Here is a 16492-nt window from a genome sequence, read left to right as displayed (position 1 = left end):
TAATTAATTTCTATACCTGGGGTTGACTTGGCATTCACCTTGGTTTGCTGCCCCAGGGAGTGTCCTGGTAATTAAATTTTTAAGAGCGGAGCCACAGGAAGTCGGACGACCCACAGAGTGGGAGAGAGACAGATGATGGGAAGAGCAGAGAGAAAAGGTCAGAGAGCAATTGTGAAACAATACTAAGAACAAAGGGGCACGTTGGCACACAACAGATGTTGTACATTTAGCTGGCAGAATGGGTTGAATAGTTGTGAGTTGAGAGGGATAGTCAACACGTTGTCACTCCCCAACTCAGTGTTTCAAAACAAACTTTCAACGTAGGTTTAGGTCTAAGTCACAAAATTACTTATAGGCTTAGGAAAAGATTGGGATTTGGCTGAAAATAACTAACCTACATTTGTTACGTAATTCACGTATTCGCCATGACTTAAGTACTTAAATTATGTCACATAAGTAAGGCAAAACACTGAAGGGAATGGGTTTACATTGGAGTTAGTTGAAAGACTAGTGCGTCTCAAACAATAGCTGAAAAGATACCGACCCTTGACGGCCACTGACCAGGCAGCTGTATTTCACAAGTTGAGAGTGAAAACGTGTTGGGAAAGTACCGAGAAAATAGAAACAAGACTGAGAATCTACAGCCATGCTAGCTGCTTCGTGAGGCTTCGCTCGGGCCCAGTGGTGGCTTGAGCTAACATGACTGTAGCATGCTCAGGATCAGCCGGTAACCATAGCGTCTCAGCATGCTAAACATAAAGGACAGCCAAGGCTGATGCGTTTGAGACGGCGCAAATAACGCGTTTGATGCAGGGCGAACAGAGCGTTGGACGCAGCGCGAATTCGTTAGAATTTCCCAACTTTGACGGAAAAAATCATGTGACTCATAGTTGCGTCAGCCAATCAGCGTTGAGAATCAGCGTTGAGAAGCTCCGCCCGTCACCACCGCCGTCTTGCCGCTGAATCAAACTGTTGCTGCTCCACCTGAAGTATAGCGCTGGTATAATATTATGAACCCCGACACGATGTAGCTTGATGTTCCGACGTATGTGGAAGTATAAAGCAGAACTAGTGGTTATTTCCATGGTGGATGACGGAAACGGTATCTGTTTTACGGCGATAAGCCAGACGAGTCGGTGAAATTCAGCGAGCTGTGTGCGGCTACGGATGGTGTTTTGAACCCAAACACGAGGGCGTTTGATGTTCCGACATTTTTGGGACTTCCACAACAAGTATAACGCAGAAATACTGGTTATTTATTCCATAGTCGATAGCGGAAAAGATAACTCTTTTTCACGCAGAGAAGCGACGGAGATAAGCCACGCCCCCTTAGTCACGGCGCGATTATTCACGCGTTTCACACAGCTCGGTGAATTTCACCGACTCCTCCAGGAACAGCGTCTCGCGTATCTCCGTAAAACGATACCGATTATGCCATCCACCATGGAAATAACCACCAGTTCTGCTTTATACTTTTTGTGTAAACTCCACATATGTCGGAACATCAAACTCCATGGTGTCTGGGTTCATAATATTATTCGTAGTCCCACAACAGCGTCTCAATGAAGCCGCTGTCAGCGCTGGTTCAGGCGGCGCAGCAGCAGTTTCATTCAGAAACGGGGAGACGGCGGTGGTGACGGGCGGAGCTTCTCAACGCTGATTCTCAACGCTGATTGGCTGCCGCAACTTTGCGTCACGCGATTTCTCCGCCAGAGTTGGGATAATTCAACTCACGCGAATTCGCGCCGTGTCCTTCGCTTTGTTTGCCCCAGGTCAAACGTTCTGTTCGCGCCGCCTCCAACGCGTCTATCTCGCCGCACATTCGCAAATTCGCGCCGCAGCGCGTCTGTGGATTGACTTAACATGTAAACTGGTCGCGGCGCAAATTTGCGTCGCGTCCGGTGTGAACACGGCATTAGAACTCCAGGTCACTGGTCTTGGAACATACAACCCCACATGAAACCACAACTCTTTGCTTTTAAACCTCGGATTTTGAACAAAATGAACAAATGAGATACAGCATGTTACTTTGGTTAACCAGGCCATCTGTTTCCATTTTGTTTGCAGTCTTTATGCTAAGCTAAGCTGCTAACTGACGTTAGTGGTGCACCACTTTTGCTGCTGGATGAACCATTTTATTTGCCATACAGATATGGGAGTGGTATCGACCTTCTTGCGCAACTCTCGTCAACAAAGCGAATAACTGTATTATAGCAGTTTAGCTAGCTAATCTAGTCTGCTAACTGACATTAGCGGTGCATTACTTTTACCCAGAGCAGGATGGATCGACTGGAGCCGGAAAGTTAATGTGGCTTGTTGTTCAAAGTCATGAAAACCAACTAAAAATGTTCTTTCTCAAAGACGAACACGGGACAAGAGATTGAGTATGATATGATGGACACGTCTGTCCTTTTTACTTTTTGTCCTCGTCCACCGTTCAACCTCTACAGAGTCGGCTGTTTCCGGGCAGAACCTGTTTGCATTGACTGGCATTAAAACCCTCATCATCTGCCAAAAAACAAAACTGTCAGGAAAGGTCAATGATGAAGTCAGATTCTAAAGTGTGGTGGGAATTTTACATCGCTCATTCGATCACTCAAACACACACTTGCACACTTAAATACTCGTGCACACGTACACATTTTCCAACATCCACAAACATATCCAGGCACAAAGTAAATGTACAACCTTCGCCGCGTCTAATCGCACCAAGAGAGAAATTCATGCAGGAAAACAGCAAATATGAGTCATATCAGAGATATAGCTTCAAAATCAAAAACACACAAAACACACAAAACACACACACACAAATCTCCATGGATTGCTCCCGTCAATCCTGAAAGTGAACCCAGTCGGATGTCTTGCTGAGCTCTATGGATATTTTATAGGTCTCTTCCACAAACTATATGAATCTTTCATGTGGTAACATCTCATTGTGTGTGTACGTGTAGTTGGGGGTGGAGGGGTAGCGTGCAACCAGAAGATTACAAAGTGGTGCTTATGAGTAATCTGATCCTCTAAAACGAGACAAAAGCCTTACATTGCCTTTACCTTGCCACGGTTACCAACTTGTTGAAAAAAACAAATGCTTTCCACATTTCTCTACTATTTTTTTCAAGAGTGTTACTACAGTTCTCTTTATCGACATGCAATGAACCAGTTTATCAAACATCTCAAATGCACTAATGCAATCAAGACATGTGATACACATCTCAGGATCAACTCTGGCACCACAACACTGACATTTGTCTCCCAACAATAACACTTTGGGCCCAATCTTACACCTGGTGTAAAGCGGTGCAGTGCAACAAAGAAGTGTGGTGCAACAAAGCAGTGCGGTGCAACAAAGCAGTGCGGTGCAACAAAGCAGTGCGGTGCAACAAAGCTGGGACCAACAGCCACACGAGATCGCCCTCTTGACACAATGAACGGCTGGACATCTGGACATATCTGCAGAAGATTGTCAGGGACGGATCAAACATGCAAAAAGATAATTTCCCCTGGTGTAAAACAAGTGAGGGTATCAGGTGAGATGTGGCTGAGATTATGTAGGATATTGAAGTGCATTAGTCTTTTGAGATGGCCACTCTTGTCAGGTTGAAAGTGCGTGTGTCTTCATAGACAGTGACCCTGGTGCCATTCATCCTCGTTCTTTTTCCTTCCCCCTTTTGTAGAAAGAAGGCGAGTGTGTTGATGCAAAGCATACGTGTGTTTCTGTGTGCGGACACTGCAGAGGGTGTCATTCACAGTGCTCCTGACCCGAGGGGTCATGGGTAGACGTTAACTGAGACGATGTACAGCATAATTCCTCCGTTGCGTCACCACCTTTACAGCTGCCTGGGGAAGAGCGCTCTGTGCTCCTTATTGCACCGACGTCATGGAACATAGCGATAGTAATAACAATAATAAGAGTACCTTTAATACTCAAAATGTAGCTCAGCTTTTAAAATAGTTAAGGCCAGACACTGGCATTGTTTTTCATGCAGAGTCGTTTTTGAGTTTTTGCTTCCATTCTTTCAGACTAGTGGAAAGAAAACACATTTAAGTGTTTTTATAGTTTTCTTTAAAATGTTTGTAATTCTACTAAACATATCTTTAAAGGCCGTTCTCTCTAAAAGAGTTTTTCTCCGACTCTTGAGCCATAAATCTCTACTTCAGTAGCTCTTGCATTCATTAAACTTTCTAGTTTCATTGCTAGCTATATTCTGAAGGTTTTTACAGAGGGGTTTGTTCATATATCATTCAAAGCCAGATTTCTTTATATCATTTTATTCCTAAAAAAAACATGGCAGCATGTATTTCTTTATGACTATTGACAGTATTTTCTGTAGGTATGGAATGTTAAAAATAGATATTCAAAATTCCTTCTGTAAAAACCTTTAACTCATATCATATATCATATAATCATATACTATTTCAACAAAATTAAATCAGTTTTGAACCTGGCTTCATCCAACTTTCAGATTTCTGTTCCGGAAATGTATGAGAATTAGCACATATCTAATAAGAGCATCATTTGTACATTGAAACACAAAGTGTAAAGAAAGTGATCAACTTGAGGAATATGCTGATATCTATACGTCAACGTTTTTACGATATTGACCTGTAGTGCAGACAATTTCAACGGTAAAACATTTTAGAAGTTGTCAAACTTGGCAAAGGGAAACCAAAAGCTTTTTTTTTTGCGTTTTTCTATGTGAGCCAGCTGTGTTCCACTGTGACAGCTATCATTCTGCACAATGAGAATTTCTTTAAATAATTTAAATACATTTTGTAACTAATACTTCTGTACTTTTACTCAAAGCCAGGTTTGGTCATATTGAGAAACTAAGAAGAGTGCACTAGTCAGGCTGCCCATGTGAACATTGAATAAAGGCCCGCTCCTAAAAAGAGTGTGTCGTGGCACTCTTGCTGTGATGTGGCACCATCTTATGGTAGAAACCTGCGTAACACGCAGGGGCCTGAGAAACAGATGAAACGCTAAAGATCTCAACAGAAGATGTTACGGAAGAGGCCAGATCTGCTGAGTGTTACTGTGTGTTACTGTGTGTTGGCGTCGGCGTGTCCTCCATTTAACCTTGTCGTGTTCACGTCAAGCTCTCAGCTCCGACCACAGCTCTGTCTGCAACGCGCGCCAGGTCTCGAGCACGCCGCTGAAAGCTGACAACCAGATGTTGTCTGTCAGAACAGAACAGGAAATGGGCCCAGGTGGCTCTAAGGAGAAATTAAATAAATAAATGAAAAAAAGCACCAGATGGACAACCAACAGCAGCCAACCAGGAATTCTCCATAAATGTCAGTGACAACATTTTGGACCGAAATCACTCAGAATATGACCACGGATGGTAATAAAACCAGAAACTATAGTCAGATATCTGCTCATTTCTTTCTGTTCTGACTTGCTCGGCCATCAGTCTCCTCAGTCAAAAAATAAGCACTGCTTTGGGAGGTGATGCTGATATTAGATGACAGCAGATCTCTTACATTGTGCTCTAGAATTACAGCAAGAAATGACAAGGCAGCTGCCTAATACTTGTTTTGTGGCTCTATAATATATTGTCAAAAATAAAGCCTGTAATCAGGCCAGGTGGGAAACACCCTTTGTGTCTCGCAAGAGGACAGAATACTAGAGGAAGTTTTTCTGATTTAGATCTTTTCAACTGTGTGTATTTCTTCACACTAATGTGGTGCAGCTTTACAAGTTTGTCGACCAACTCCTGCTCCCATGTGTGGACTAGGGGACGTGTCAGTGGGCCATCTGGAGATTATTACAATAGAGAATTGCAGGGTTGGGCAGCGGGGTCTGAAACGATTTGGTTTGTCTCTCCCCCCTTCTCTTTTGTATTTTTCCTCTCAGGCCTCAAATACACAAACTCCAGAGAAGGGAATAGGGTGGGTTGAGAGACACTCAGAGAAACTGGGAGAGAGAGAGAGAGAGAGAGAGAGAGAGAGAGAGAGAGAGAGAGAGAAGGGGGGGGGGGGGCTGGGAGGGACCATGCGAGGGTGAGGTTCACTTGGATCCAAATCCACCAAGAGAAGCAAGACAGAAAGCTCTGCGGCTGCAACTCCTCAACGCAATCTGAACACAGCAGCCATTAAAGGACCCTTGGGGATTTTCTTTCAACGCGACAGAGACTGTTTTAAACTGTGACTCAACACGTATATGAATTGATCTTTTGGGGGTTTATTCTCAGTGTGGAAGACAGTTTCAGTGCAGTTGTAAGAGCAGCAGTTTTCGCTTGTGACTTGTCGACAGAAGTGCAAGAGATGTCGGGTAGACTGGTTCTTGTCCTTCCTCTGTGTCTCTATCTGGCTGTGGGTTCTGTCCAGAGCCAGGGCTCCTCCCAGGATGCCTTTATCATCCAGTACCTGGAGAGGAGACTGTCTCAGATGGAGGTAAGGTATCCAGCGGGTGATAACATTTCTCACGAGAAACATCCCATCTTAAAATGAATAATAATGAATAATTCCACGTGGATCAGAACATCTGGCTGCCATCTGGTTGTGCCGTCCTTTCATTTTTTTTAAGCCGCCCTCTTGTGACGGGTTATCTGGCGACAGATCTCTAGTAAATATGTGCTTCATGTGTCAGACAGATCTGTAGAGATACTGAACCTCTCAGTGAGGTCATGTACTAGAATGTACTGTAATGTACACAGTGCTGTCGGGTACCAGCGTGAGGATAACAACGTGTACAGTAACCAGTGCTGGAATGTAAATAGTACATTGACTCAAATACTGGCCTTTACACTTTTGAGGTACTGGCACTTGGCTTGAGTATTTCCACTTAATGAACTTCATACTCACAGTTTTGCACTCTGGCGCTCATGCCCAGCAGTCTCACCAGCAGGTCGGAGAACCCAGTTGGCCTGCAGGTAGAGCCAGTGTTTCGTTTGTCCGTTCTGGGCTACTGTAGAAACATTCTTTGCTGAAACCACAAAACACAACAATTCTTAGTTGTAGATGGTTACACACTAATGAAAAACATAGTTGTGAATATTCCATTTCTGCTCATAGATCCCAAAGTAAAATCTTTTTTTTTCTCTCTCAAAGGACATGTATTCTTGCTTGAATCCTGTAATCACATGTTTTCTCTGTGTCATCAGGAGCGTCTGAATCAATGTGAGCAAAAGACAGTGAGCGTTACCCAGAAGACCTATGACCTCTCCTCTGAAATCAGGGGCTATCTGTCCACTGTCAGTGTTCTGAGGTATGTCCGTCTGAAAAAGAAGACTTAGTGACTTAGTAAAGGAACTGCAGTCGTTGCTTAAAGCTACAGTTGATAACTTAAATAAAAATACCTTGTTTCACTGTTTGCTCCAGCTGTTACTGACAGTAATATGTGAGTAAATCAGGTTCCCCTGCCTCCTTTTCAGTGCTCCTAATGACATCGGCCAGATTCCGGGCCGGTGAGCAGCTACGTTAGTGACTACTCTGCCCTGATTGATTGTTTATCTTTTGGGCGTGGTGGACTCTTGCAAAATGCCATTAGGAGCACTAAAAAGAGGCACAGCAGCCTTTATTTTTTTCACAGATCACCTGTCTCACGTATCTAACGAAGTTAGATCACCTGATCACAGATCACCTTTCTCACATCAGGTAGTGACAGTTTGAGCAAATATGACAAAAAGTTATTTCGATAAAAAATACCAACAGCAGCTTTAAGGTGCGTGAGAACTGTGATAATCTCATTATTTCCTTTTTTTGGGCTCCGTAGATCAGAGGTGAGGAGCCAGGTTGACAGCGTGTCTGAGCGCGTCGACCGGGTGGAGAGGGAATTGGAATATCTTGAAAACAAGATTCCCGCCCAGACCGACATCGAGATGGAAGAGGGACTGCTGGAGCAACAGATAAAGGCTGCTGAGCTGGACCAGCAGCAGAAGAAAGCCAAGATCCAAGTGGAGAATGGTAGGACGTGGGCCAAGAATTACAAATATATGAATGTACTAGACGGGACATTGTGGAACAGCTTGTTCTTTTCTCTCCAACATCCCCAGACTGCAGAACGGCGCTGAGTCAAATTAAGTCTCTCAAGATTGTGAAGAAGGCAGGGGACACCTACGGTTCCTGGTTCAAGGACCCCACTGAAGGATCAGCTAAGGTTCGTTCTTTCTGAGACGCTGATTTTCTTTCTGGCCAGCAGACTGTGCTTATCTTCTTCTCAGCGTGGAGCTGCTGGTGGACGGATGTAAATTAATTGGAGGCCAATATACCCAATGACATGTCATTAATGTAAAAAACACACCTGCTGTTAACAGTTGATTGAACGGGCACTATCATAGATATGGTTTAGAGCAATCTTTTCCAAAGACTGGGCCAAGGGAGATGATATTTGTGTTGCCAAATACATTTGTATAGTTTTTTTACGATTCTTTTTTAAAATGTATAACTGCAATCACCTCAGCCTGAATGTCAGTATTGTTCTAATAATTGTAGCCTACTTATAATATTGAATCTTACATAAAAGGCTGGTGTGCATTCTCTTTGTTTTACTGATGAGAGAAAATGTTTTACTTCGCCTTAATGCATTTATTTGGTCACATTAATAACATATTTAACATGTGTTTGTGTTTCAATAACACATGCATACGAAAAAGTTTGAGTTATCAAACGTATATATCTTCGAAATGGCTGGTTTACTTTTTTAAGAAAGTAGGAGGTGATGCAGAACTGGCAGCAAGAAATGGTCAGGGACGTTCTTTTACACACACATTAGTTCTTCTCTCTATTAATAGTTCATGCCGAATTGGGTTTAAGATGGTTTGTCTTTTTTTTTTAAAGGGTGTGCCCAGAAAAAGAGTTTGGGAAACACTGGTTTCGAAGAGGCCTGCTACACTTATTATAGGTTCAGAAGGAGCTTATCATCAATTCAGTCATCAATATTGAGCATTACGAATTACCAATCTCACTATTCACGTCTAAACCCAATCAATCCAGCCAACAAAGGCAACAGGCACTGGCCAATCAGAGGCAGAGTAGGGCGGGTCATGCCCTTGCCATAGTAAGATTCTAAATGTTGCACTCTGGAGATCGCTGCTCGGGTCCCGCATGAGAGTAAAAGTCAACGTCGTTGTATTTTACTGTACTTTTGTTACGCTGGATTAGCTTTGACTTTCAACGCAGCACGTGCAGTTTGGCCCGTCTGAAGCATCAAAATGGAAGTGATAAATGGTTGCCAATAAGCAAAGTTGCATGGCTACCACATTTGATTGATATCATTGCATCTAAACCAATATGGGATGTCCAACCTGAGTTTCACAATAATGTTTTCCACTAACTTGTTGTTCTTCTTCTCTTTCAGGTCTACCTGCTCAGTGGAATTAGTAACAACACTCTGATGGAGTACGTCTCTCTGCACAGTTTCACAGAGAGGACCAGCACACCACCAGGTAAGGTGGTGCAGCTGCCTTCCTACTGGCAGGGCACCGGTCAAGTGGTCTACAACGGATTCCTCTACTACCACAAGGCCGACACTCCCAACCAGATCCTGAAGGTGTGTTGAATCAACTTGAATCAAAGTTGAATACTCTACTGCGTATGAGTGCTTCACATCAAGGTGTTCACTCTGTTGATTTGCATTATGTTTGTAAAATATATAAAGCATTGAATAAAATAGTGTGTGCATGAAGTGGTCACGTTGAAGCAATCACATTGTTTGGCAAACTGCTGTGCAGCTTTTGGCTGGAGGCGGACTTCAGATCATTTCAAAGGAGCTTAGTCATGGGAAGTTCTTTTTTTTTGCTCTTTTTTCCTGTGAGCTGAGGTCAGTGAGCTGACAATGCCAACATAAACAATTTTGTTCCAATGAAAGGAGCTGACTTTTCTCAAGATACTTTTAGTGTTTTGGAGCAGAGAGTGTATTGGGGAGAAGTGTTTTTTTTTTAATGCAAGAGAAAAAATGTTCTATTGAAAGTAAAGCCAAACTACAGTATTTAATACTAAAACTGGATTGTGTCAGGATTGTGAAATGTCTCAACAACTATTGAATGGATTGTAGTTACCAGAGGAATTCTATATACTTTGCTGATCTCGGCCTTTTTCTCTAGCGCCTCCATGAGGTTGAGTCAGGGTTAGGTTGTGTCATTGAAATTATTAATTTGAATTTTGTATTGATGTGAATTATCAAGCATAGTAAAACTAACCACTTGACAGTACCTGCGCTCTGAGGGTCATGAGAGGGCCCTGGCCCAGTGGATGAGAAGCTGGTCTAAAATACATTGAGGGCGTTTCGGAACTAAAGTTTTGCTCGTTAAACGATGCATAATCTGGGCGCAAATCCTGATTTAAGGGGCAAAGGGGTTGTATTGAGTCTATAAATACATAATTTGTGCATTTCTTTACCTGGGGCCATTTAGATGGTGGACTGAAAAAGCAGGTATTTGCTGTGAAAATGTAGTTTTTGAAAGGCTGAACAACAACAGTGGATTGAAACAGAATATTTCATGTTTTTTTAAATGACTACGGATATCTTTTTTTTTTCAATACATTCTGGCTTTTGGTGGCGGTGTAAGATAGGATCCTTTACTTTGCTGACCAAATACTTGTTAGTTTACACATCCAATTCTGGGGTTAAATTATATCACGGTAGAGTTTCTGAATCTATCTCCATCTTCTCCCATCACATAAAGGTAGACCTGTTGAATGGTACCGTGGTGGACAGTACACTGCTACCAGGAGCGGGGCGTCTACCAGTCTACAGTCTGAACCCCGACACCTACCTGGATCTGGCTGTGGACGAACTCGGCCTCTGGGTCATCCATGCCGACCCTGAGTACGGAGGAAACCTGGTCATCACCAAACTGGATAAAGGTATACACACATCTATGCATGTACATGCATATAAAAGTAATCTGGTATATATGAGCACTTTGTTTGTTTCTCACCTCAGCGAGTCTGGCAGTAGAGTACACCTGGGATACTCAGTGTAGGAGCCGGGATGCTGAAGGAGCCTTTCTGATATGCGGGACCCTCTATGTGGTCTACAACACACGCTATGGAGGTCGCTCCACCATACAGTGTCTCTACGACATCCATGACACCATCCACAGGTCGGACTACTACACAGGATAGAACAAATACTCTCGCAAACTTGCATTCCTAAACCATCCGCATGTGTAAAGAAAAGAAAAACGAACACCAGATCTCTTTGATCCACATTCCCAACTGAAGCGATCGTCATAATTTAATTCTCCATCTTTTTCCCCTTTTCTGCACCACCCGTCTCCAGCAACGAGAGTCCTGTGATGTTCTTCCCGAAGCGCTACACCAGCCACAGCAGCATCCACTACCACCCCGGAGACAAACAGCTGTACGCCTGGGATGACGGCTACCAGACGATATACAAAGTGGAGACGCGCATTAATGACCAAGTCACTGCAGAGTGAAGATGCTCGGCAGTGTTTATCATTTCTTAAACTTGTGTTGTCACCGGAATTATGCAATAAACGTGACAAATAAAAGCATACTTTTAATGAGTATCTTAGTATAGTCAAAATTTGCTGGCAATGGATGCTATACCGTAATCACTATTAATCCTTCTAGGCATAAAGATCATGTCCAACCAAAGGCATTTGATACAATGTATAGGCTTTTCACTTTGTTTCACCGTATAAAGAACATGCACTTGCCTTGAATGATGATTTTAAAGTATTTACAGTAAGATTGGCTGTGCTATGATGGCCCCAGATGTGGCACACATGAGTATGTTTGGCTCACCAAATAATCTGATATTGCATTTAGCACGCTGTAAACTAAATCTCTATATGAGGTGAAGTAACAGTTCAAAAATAGATTAGATTAAAGTAATTGTTTTTGAACAAACAGCTCCTCTGTTTATCCTTTGTTTGCCGACTGTGCAAAGCTGTGATTACATTTAACTACTTCTGTAAGTTGTCACATTTAAGATCTCTCTTTTTTTCTTCTTAAATAAACATGAGAACTAGAAACATTCATAGTAAGACAACAACAAAAGTCAGACAACCAACAATCAAGCGACGAAATATAGAGGCAATAGAAACAAGTGCAAGAAAACATTAGATCTTTCAATTTGAAAGGGGGAATACAAAATAGTTACTGGATTTAAGTGAGAGAAAAGACATAGGTAGTTTGGAAGCTTTAACAGAATATCTTTTACACTGTGTAGATGGATATCACGAGATGAGTATTTCTTCCTGTACACGTACTATGACAAAGAGAGCGGTGATGAGTGTGAAATCTGTCATCAGTGACAAAGCATTGCAAAAAGTGATGACAAAGCAGCAGCATGCAAAAAAAGCAGCTGTAGAGAATGTGGCTTTATTAAGGTACAAACACATTCCTAAATGTCCTAGCAAAGGGTGATAAGGGGTGTCATTTATGTGGCATATGGTCAGGGTAAAGAGAATATCTGCTCTTCTGCATTCAAAATAAGTCTATGATTAAGAAAGATATCTGCAAAGCGTCAAAGTGTTTTACTTTTCTATCAGTGGTTGACTAATCTGTGAGTCAGCCCGCGTTACTCTTCCTTATGGCTCCATCATCCTGTTGTTCCCGCGCTGTTAACGCAGCTCTCATTCACTCTTCTCTGTTTGAACCGTCTCTGATTCAGCCCGCCCATTTTTCTTTCGGTTGGCGGTGACGCGCCGAAAGGGGGCGTGTTCAATGTGACCGTTGAGTTTTGACAGGACAACGGCGACTCAAACAGGCTGTTTCTTTGTCGGGGGACGAAAGTGCGTTCAAAACAAATGTCTTTCAAAGCCATGAGGAGGAGAAGCGGAAGCAGCACTAACGCCGGCAGGAGAAGCTCCGCGACAAGGCGGCGCAGTGACAACTCGCGTTTCGATGAATTCGGCTTCGCGCTGACCAAACGGAAGGACCAGAAACTCCATCACCGAAGTCATGATTACAGGTGCGGCGCGTGGAGGGTGACGTTAACGCTAACTAGCTGGAATCTAGTTCAGCCAAGCTACTGAGTTAGCTGTTAGTTAATTAAGTTAGCTTTTATATCGAAAGTTATCGAAGACAGTTGAGTTAAACGCTTGCATTGATTTAAGTTTAATTTTGTTCGGTTTCGTTCGGTTGTTGACGTGAACGTATTTACGTTACAAGACGTCACGTGACGTTAATTTGGCTTGTTCGGAAAATCTCTGAATCAAACTCTCGTGGTGTTTGAAGTGTGTCTCCAATACCACGTATCTATATTTGACATAACTTACTCAGCGAAAATTAACTACGTGGGAGCAATATGGGTACAACAGTAAAGTAACGTTATGTCCACAACTCTATTGTTCCAGTTTAAAAAACAACGTAACTTAAGTGGCTAATACATTAAATAGTAATCTATTTGACAATTAAAATGGAAACTAATTTGGTGTTTATCTGTCTCTACGAGGTGTAATATGAAATGAGTCCTCAGTCTATGTTAGGTGGATAACGTGAAGTAACTAACTTTGAACTGTAGGCTGTGTGTTGTGCTGTTTAACACAAAGCACCCCTTCTACACACACACACACACACGTCACGTGATTCAATTAAATTTGTTTTATATAGTCCCAAAATCACACTCACTTTACACTCTGTACACATACAACATCCTCTGTCCCGGGACCTCACTTGGATACAGGAAAAACTCCCCCATAAAAACCCTTTAACAGGGAGGAAAAGGGAAGAAACCTTACGGAGAGCAACTGAGGAGGATCCCTCTCCCCGGATGGACAGAAGTACAATAGATGTCATGTATACAGATGATGAAAGCCAAATTAAAATCCTCTTCATCAATACTGGATCTGCCCCTGCTCACCATAATGTTGCGTTGTCGCCGTCAGCTTCCCCCAGCTGAGCTCGGTGAGGGTGAAGGAGCTGTGCGAGCTGCTCAGCTACTGGAATGGAGCCAGCTTCATCTGCAGGAGCCAGGTCAGACTCCTGTGAAAAATAAATCTACCTTCATTTTGCAGTACCATAGCCGTGTGTTCTGTCGTTTCATCGGAACTCTTGTTCTTCTTTGCACCCTTTCCGTGTTTTTTTTTCCAGATCGAGCGATTCATCAGGATGGGTGTTCCTCCAAGCCTGCGTGGCAGAGTGTGGAAGTGTCTCCTCGCCATCGACAGTCTGAGGGAAAGCAGCGCCTTTAGCTATCAGGTACGAGGCGAGCACCGGTGAGGAAGTCTTGTTGCCGTCGTGGGTTTTATTGGTGCACACTGACTTGAAAAACGAATGCTTCTTTTCTACGTTTCTCTCATGCTGTAATTTTACTCGCTTTCTTTTGCTTTTCCAGAATTAAGTCGGTGCAGTAGCAAAAACTAATTATCTCTGTAGAATGAGACCAGATCTCGGTAAAATAAGACCAGATCTGGGTAGAATACGACCTGGGATCTTATTTATAATCGTTGCGTACACACACAACAGGGCCTGAAAGAGGTGTACGCCACTTCCCACGCAATGGTTGTGATCTATAAAAACAAACAAATCTGAGAGCCATCATTGCAGATTTAATGATGCCTCTCACATCTAATTTCACTTTGCATTACACGTTACTTTGCACTTATACATTCTCTTAATCATTCACGGTCAACAGCAGTGTTATTTGTGCTTGCACTAGGGAGACACAACTATAAGCACATTTCAATAATAACAGGTATAAACCTACTCAAACCTCAAAATCGGATTTTGCTTAATATTATATCAGCGCTGTCTGCAGAAAAGAGAGCCAGACCACCGGCAGTCGTGGAGCAGCTGATGAAATGATTATCATCATCTGTGAGATAACGTCAACTAGGAACAGCAGAACAGAGCGTCATTAGTTTTCAATAATCTTCTAATTATCTTCTAACGTTATTGATTAATTTATGGTTTATTCCATTGTGACAGATTCAGCATACTGTACACAGACCAACTGTAAACAGCTATCAGATGCTCTCTGGAGCAGAGGAGTAACCAAGGTGATGTCACACCTTCTCCAGTCACCTCACCTGGCAAGTCTTCATCGCCTGCACGTTAAATTCATGTAATTAGCAAAGTGTTGACATAAAACCAGTAACAGCTCCTTCCTTCTTTTAAACATTTAGTGGAGATCCTACGCATTGTTTTATAAATGATACCCCAGATCAGGGTAGATCCAGACCAGATATGGGGAGAAATACAAGGTCACAAGGTTTTTATATTTCATTGTATGACCGGGTTGATTATGGCCAGACCTTCATTCAATTCCTTTGGACTTTTATTCTCTCATTCTGAACATATTGGGGGGACAAAATCCAGTTCCTACAAATGCAACAACAAGGGTTTCGCAAGCAGATGTCGCCGTCTTGGCTCAGCGCTTCAGAGAGCTTCATTTCCGTAATCACTACGCATGGTTTTATTGCCGTTTAACTCATGTTCAAAAGTGACAGTCAATACTCTTGGGTTAAAATAATACCTCTGTATGTCCTTTGTGTGAGTATATTTTTTTCTTACAATCATGTCTAATGATCTCTATATATTTTTTTCTTTTCATTTTCAACTGTATTTTTCATTCTCAGTTACCGGTCCCTGTGTTGTTTACCCGTCAGAATAAAGCTGAACATAATGTATTTAAAATGTAGTGTAGACCAGAGCCTGAGCCGGAGATATTCAACCAAAAGTCCAATAAATAATTACTTAATAGACAGTATAGAATAAAACCTAGTTGTGTTTACTTATGGACTCTTTTCCCCTCTCTAAATAAGGCTCCATAAAGTCCATCTATAGTTTGCATGCTTTAGTATCTCTACTTCCACTGGTTTAAAATGGAGGCCTTTTGTTTACATGTTTCCAGAGTGAATTGCGGAATCGGCAATCTGTTGACGATTGCTCTTTTCATTCACCACACATGAGCCTAACTGAGTGAATAGACTCTGGGTTGATTGAACAAACTCTGATCAGCTGTTCTATCTCCGGGTTAGTCAACTCAGAGTTTAGGGTTGGGCTCTGTATCGTTAAACCTGCTTTCTGATACAGGGCCCCGGTCATATATTCATAGAACTGTTACTGATGGATTCGTAACAGTAGAATGTTTTGCTCTCCCTCCCAACAGAAGTGTCTGCTCAAGGTGCGAGGGCCCCTGGTGGACTTGGGAGTCAGCGAGTACGGCATCCTGTCGGCCATCGCCACACTGAGCGACACCCAAAACCATCTGGGTTTGAACCATGGGCAGACCACAAGCTCCCCCGAGCCCAGATACTCTGCAGACGACATCACGCTCTTCAGACAGATCGCCCTCGACCTACGTGAGCTCAAACAGGGGAATGAAGTTGTCGGCTTAGTGTGTCCAATGTTTATTTTTACCCCTACTTCTTTCTTATTATAAACATGTTTACTGTTGTTTCCTTTGGAAACATGACCTTCATTTTTTTTTTTTTTTAAAGGCCGAATATTTTGGGCTATTTTTTATGTGCTTAAAATGTTGTAGAAATGAGTAAAAGTTGACTTTCAGTATTATCATGTGACATCGTAGAATATAGAAAAAGTAGACTCATGTCATATGTATTTTACCTGTTCC

The 16492-nt window shown here is 42.6% G+C and overlaps 2 protein-coding genes across 2 annotated transcripts in view; both read left to right on the top strand.

Annotated features, from left to right (window-relative positions):
- Nucleotides 1-6083: 6083 nt before the first annotated feature.
- On the top strand, nucleotides 6084-11939 carry olfml1 (olfactomedin-like 1). Its single transcript, XM_079223073.1, has 8 exons — nucleotides 6084-6396; nucleotides 7107-7210; nucleotides 7718-7908; nucleotides 7998-8101; nucleotides 9302-9493; nucleotides 10629-10809; nucleotides 10889-11048; nucleotides 11228-11939. Exons 1-8 carry the CDS (start codon nucleotides 6268-6270, stop codon nucleotides 11382-11384), a joined length of 1218 nt encoding a protein of 405 aa, XP_079079199.1. The 5' UTR covers nucleotides 6084-6267; the 3' UTR covers nucleotides 11385-11939.
- A 798-nt stretch (nucleotides 11940-12737) lies between these two features.
- LOC306741759 (uncharacterized protein) overlaps nucleotides 12738-16492 on the top strand; it is a gene marked incomplete at both ends in the record, with an annotated part of 62788 nt that continues 59033 nt past the window's right edge. The window contains 4 exons of the mRNA XM_079224076.1: nucleotides 12738-12886; nucleotides 13803-13890; nucleotides 14008-14115; nucleotides 16028-16220. Coding sequence (XP_079080202.1) covers nucleotides 12738-12886; nucleotides 13803-13890; nucleotides 14008-14115; nucleotides 16028-16220 — 538 coding nt within the window. The remainder of the gene's footprint in view (nucleotides 12887-13802; nucleotides 13891-14007; nucleotides 14116-16027; nucleotides 16221-16492) is intronic.

Source organism: Taurulus bubalis (assembly GCF_910589615.1).
Source record: "Taurulus bubalis genome assembly, chromosome: 9".
NCBI lineage: Eukaryota > Metazoa > Chordata > Actinopteri > Perciformes > Cottidae > Taurulus > Taurulus bubalis.
The sequence above is the reverse complement of the archived record's forward strand: the minus strand, read 5'-3'. Positions and strand labels throughout refer to the sequence as shown.